This window comes from Lottia gigantea (genome assembly GCF_000327385.1).
Source record: "Lottia gigantea unplaced genomic scaffold LOTGIsca_6, whole genome shotgun sequence".
Taxonomy (NCBI): domain Eukaryota; kingdom Metazoa; phylum Mollusca; class Gastropoda; family Lottiidae; genus Lottia; species Lottia gigantea.
This window is the reverse complement of record NW_008710049.1, coordinates 772,372-777,404: the sequence shown is the minus strand read 5'-3', so window position 1 is coordinate 777,404 and position 5,033 is coordinate 772,372. Positions and strand designations below refer to the sequence as shown.

Here is a 5,033-nt window from a genome sequence, read left to right as displayed (position 1 = left end):
TTACATACGGCGAGACCAAGAAGGATCAAAAATTTTCTTTTATTCTGTGGTTTACAAAATTAACTTCCGGTGCACTACGGTACCCACATGCATCTATCGAAGTCCTAAATGACTTTCTATATTCTTTAATTAAGTATGCTAAAAAAAGCGAAAATTTAATTTTTGAAGTTCAAAATAGGCCACGTGAAGTCAGTTTAAATCTGCATAGCTCTTCATAGTAATGAATTGTTTCAACATCAAGACAGTTTTGTTTCTTCATTTTACAACCCCAACATCACAGTTATCTCCCGTTAAACTCCCCAACCTCCGAAAAAAGGTTTTTCTTTGAAATCATCTAGTCATTGATATTGACGTTTTACTTTACTGGCAGGGAACCTTTAGAGTAACCTTTTTTAAACTGGGGTAATATCTTTGTCAAAATGTAATGAAGTAAAAATCGTACTAACTATAACCCGTGTTTGATATAAAAGCTATTCATCATATTATGTGTTTGACTAGACTTTAATCTCCGCTCCAAATATCATTTTATATCTCTTTATTATACAATACAATATAACTAGCATGCCGTCAATTTTACGATAAAAAATTAAACCCTTTTTAAGACCACGGAGCTCTGTAGGTAATTGGCTGCCATAATTCTGTAGATAAGGTATTTGTAAATGACGGTATTGAGCAATTAAGTTAGGGAATGTCTACTGCTTCTCCACAATTGTATAGACTCTTTCGGACTATTTCTATTTTGCTTTGTTAGCTATTTTTAATGAAGTTGTCGAAGTTGATTTAGTTTGAACTTAATGTACCTTAGTTAGTTTTTAACTAATTCAATCGTCAATACTTAAATATTAACTGATTTATTTAACCATTAAGGTGGGGCTGATTTATTAAACTTTTGATTAACCATCTATATTTATCATATAGTGCAGAAATGAGGGTCACCACACCTTACAATTAGCAACTCATTCATCACTCGAGAATTGTCTCGGTGGTTTTTTTACCGATGGAAACTGGTGTGTGTGTGTGGGTGACTTGAAAGAAAGAAATTTAATGATGTTCATCCTCTATCGGTAGCAGGTTACAATCATTCAATCTGTGCCACTGTTAATAATGACGTAATTAAGATCAGGTATCTTCAAGGTACAAAACTCTTTTATAGGAAATTGAATTAATATCCACACAGGTTAAATTTGATATAAGTGAGGAGTATATATTACAAACAAGACAATATTATGGAATAAGAACACTTCTTAAATGAAATATTAAACACCTAACGTTTCAACACAAATTACAACAAAAAATTATCTGATGACGACACAGGCTTTCGCCTCCACTGCCATATGGACGAATCTGAAATGTCAGCCTTAAAGGGTTAACTGAAATTCGGAAAACCTTGTCGACAAAGAGTGAACACTGGCAACACTCGACAGCTTAGTATCCATTAAGTCAGAAATACGACGATTTAATAAAATATTTATTGTATTAAGATGTATATAGGAATAATTGTGTATAAAATTGAAGAAGTGTGTAGAATTAGTCTGTATTGTTATTCTCTAGGGTGAATTATAGACAGAATATATATCATTATTATCTTGTATACATTTATTATGATTTATATCCATCAAGGACGAATGTTTCTTCAGTTAAGGATGTTTCATAGTTTCATATCCTATTGAACTATTAGCACCATCTGGTACCAATTGTTTTTTGACGTCGTATTGACAGTTTTCGGGACATTGGCCTTTATCTAATGAAACAGGCTTTGCCTGCTTAATTGGCCTTCTTCGTCCATCGTCTAACTATATTATGAAGAGGGCCATAGTGGAAGAGTCAGGAGTCAGGACTATTGCCAAGACATTTTTATCATGCTACTTCCTGTTGAAGGGGTGAAAAATGTGTTTCATTTTATAGTCAGTTTATGGAATTTGACATTTGAATTGCTGGGCATAATATATTGGTTATTCAATGAAGATAAAATTGAAGTCTCGCCTTTTCAAATAATGTAAGCTAAAGACTAGTTACAAAAAGTGATATTTTGTTTAATTGTCCATCAACTACACGTCCCCACGTCTATGAATTCTATATTGTTATTCAACCCTTCAACCTCGAGAGAGACATTCTGAAACGATTATTCAATTCCCGAGTTTGCACGTTTTTCATCTAAATAGCTTAGAATAAATACAGAAAATCGTGTCTGGCACCAAAATTCCATAAATATTGTATTTTTATTGGAATTTATCTTCCAGTTGAATAAATTCTAGCTTTATTTAATTCGAAATGGCGTCTAGAAATGTTTTAATTGCCTACAAGATGTATGATGGGCAAATTGGACTAAGTAGAAATTTTAAGAATTTATACAGTAATATGAAGTGTATTTGTTCTTTTTACTGTATAAATTCTTAAAATTTCTACAGTAAAAAGAACAAATACACTTCATCTTAGTCATTTATTTATGTTTTAAAGTTATAGTAATCGAAGAAGCATTAATTAATAAAAAAAATCTATTCAAATCTGAAATATAACTAAAAATGTAATCATATAGTACTGATTAACTGAAAAAAAAGTTGCTTCTGTCTGCTTTCGCACTCTGATTTTGAAAATATACAAATATATTTCGGCATTTTCCTTATTCAAACGATCTCAGTGCAGGTAACTTTAAAACAGCACAAACAAGCATGAAGAATATGGTAAAGTCATTTTAGAAATCTCTATTAATATTTATGATATTTTTCTGTCTATAATGGTTATATTATGTAAAGTAGGAAAGTTTATCCGGACACTGGGATCTTTCGAGTTGTTTATTTATCTCCCTGAGGGTCCTTTAAGAAATCCTAGACTCAATTTCCATTTCTGTCACCTATTTGATAACCATAGACAATTTATTTTAGATGATAAATGAATTCTATATCAATTTACTAGCATGTATATCATATTTTTGAAAAATAAACAATACACCTTTGTCATCCATATTCGTCATCTTTTAAAAGGCGTATAAAACCAAATCACATTACAGATTCGTTCTCTAACATGATAAATCTCGCTTCCTCTTAGAGCAATGACATGTGTTATGAAATATTCTCACACGCTCTTAAGTGTTATGACCATTTTACCTGTTTAATATTCATACACGTGCATTTTATCGTATGACATGCTTACTACGAGATCAATATTACACATTAAATGGGGACAAATGTCAAATCCAAATCAGAGAAACAAACCCCACTCATCTGCAATATTTTATACACAATCTCGGGGTTGGAATAAGAAGTATTGTTTGATTTACTGGAAATACCTTGTCTTGTGGTAATTCTAATGCGTTTTATTTTCTATTTTCAGAGATCAGATGCCACCTACTCTAGATGGTCAACTGACAATGGAAAAAACACCAAGTTATTTTGTAACACGTGATGTACCTCAGCGTATTTATAACATGTCCAAAACTATTAAACTGATTGTGGTTGTAAGGGACCCGGTAACACGTGCAATATCAGACTATACACAAGCGGTCACTAAACGACCGGAAATAAAATCATTTGAAGAAATGGCGTTCATAGACAACACGTCGCGTATTGTAGATACAAAGTGGGCTGGAGTGAAGATAGGAGTGTATGCCAAACATTTAGAAAAGTGGCTCAAATATTTTCCATTAAATCAAATACATTTTGTGAATGGTGAAAAACTGATATCAGATCCCGCAGGAGAAATGGCTAAAGTGCAAGATTTTTTAGGATTAAACCGGTTAGTGACGGACAAACATTTTTATTTAAACGAAACACGAGGTTTCCCGTGTTTAAAGAAACCGGAAGGAAGTGGACGCCCTCATTGTTTGGGTAAAACCAAGGGCAGACAACACCCTCATGTGGACCCTTATGTTCTATCTAGGCTCAGGGACTTCTTTAAACCTTTTAACGCTAAATTCTATCAAATGACTGGACAATCATTCTATTGGGATTAGGAAGACTTGATAATTTCAACACCACCCTCCATTCTTTTGATCTTGCCGCATTTGCTTTTCTACCTCATTTGGGATTGCGGACGAATTTCAAAGTGCTTCGACAAAATGACGTCTTCGCGTGTTTGTATGATATTGTAAAATGACGTATTAATTTATAAACAGTGATATTGTAGATGTGTTTTCCAGTTAATTCTTGTGAACGAGTGTTCCGTGCGAATGGTCAACGTGGATCTTCCGTTTTATGTTAAACGCATGTAGGTTGCGTTGCGTAAGGTTATTTGTTATCAAATAACTTTTCAAAAACGTATTTTGCAGCCACAAGCATACCAACAACTGGAAGCTTTTACAGTTGTGACTGGTATTGGGCTCTTATAATTTCTACCTATAGCGTATGTACTATGGTGAGTGGATCGCTGATTTCCGAAGGCTTATTGTCCTTCACATCTGTAAAATATAATAGCCTTATTTTACAAGGCAACTGATTAAGTGTTTTACTGAACTCATTGTAAATTCTTGTGTATAATGTATATAAAACTTCTTGTAAATTCACGTGCATTTCATAAAGCCGCCATGTTTCAAAGATTCGTATGTGCTAATGAAAGAAGTAATTCAATTTTCACACCTCTTAAAACCTTTTAACTTTACACAGTTTTTAGTTAAGATTCTCGTTATTCTGTAATTATTTTAATTTATTGTGAAAACCACAAACTTTATTTTTACCAATTATCTTTTAAAGTTTTAAATACAGCCTATTAACTATCCCATTTCAAACTGTACCTTTTTAACCCAACAGAACACGCCTTTCTCAGTTGGCATTGGCATTAGTTAATATTCACTGTGAAGACCACAAAAACCTTTATTTATTTATTCGTTTACAATTTGACACTATGAAATTTTGTCTCTGAATAATTGTAATGTAAATGGGCAGTGATGCAACTTTTTGTCGTCGATAAAGCAGCATTGTATTCCATCATATTTCGACCAATATTTAAGTCAATCGTATGTCTACGAACTAATTCGTCTTATAATAAAGATTAGCCTATTGTGATAATTAAATCTGGACCAAACGAATACAACAGACGAT

General features: G+C 32.8%; 1 protein-coding gene across 1 annotated transcript; it reads left to right on the top strand.

The window, feature by feature from the left end:
• Window positions 1-3,142: 3,142 nt before the first annotated feature.
• LOTGIDRAFT_177464 (hypothetical protein) lies at window positions 3,143-3,949 on the top strand (the record flags this gene model as incomplete). The annotated part of the gene is made up of 2 exons (XM_009063772.1): window positions 3,143-3,186; window positions 3,331-3,949. The coding sequence occupies 2 exons, from the start codon at window positions 3,143-3,145 to the stop codon at window positions 3,947-3,949; spliced, it is 663 nt and encodes a 220-aa protein (XP_009062020.1).
• Window positions 3,950-5,033: the final 1,084 nt, after the last annotated feature.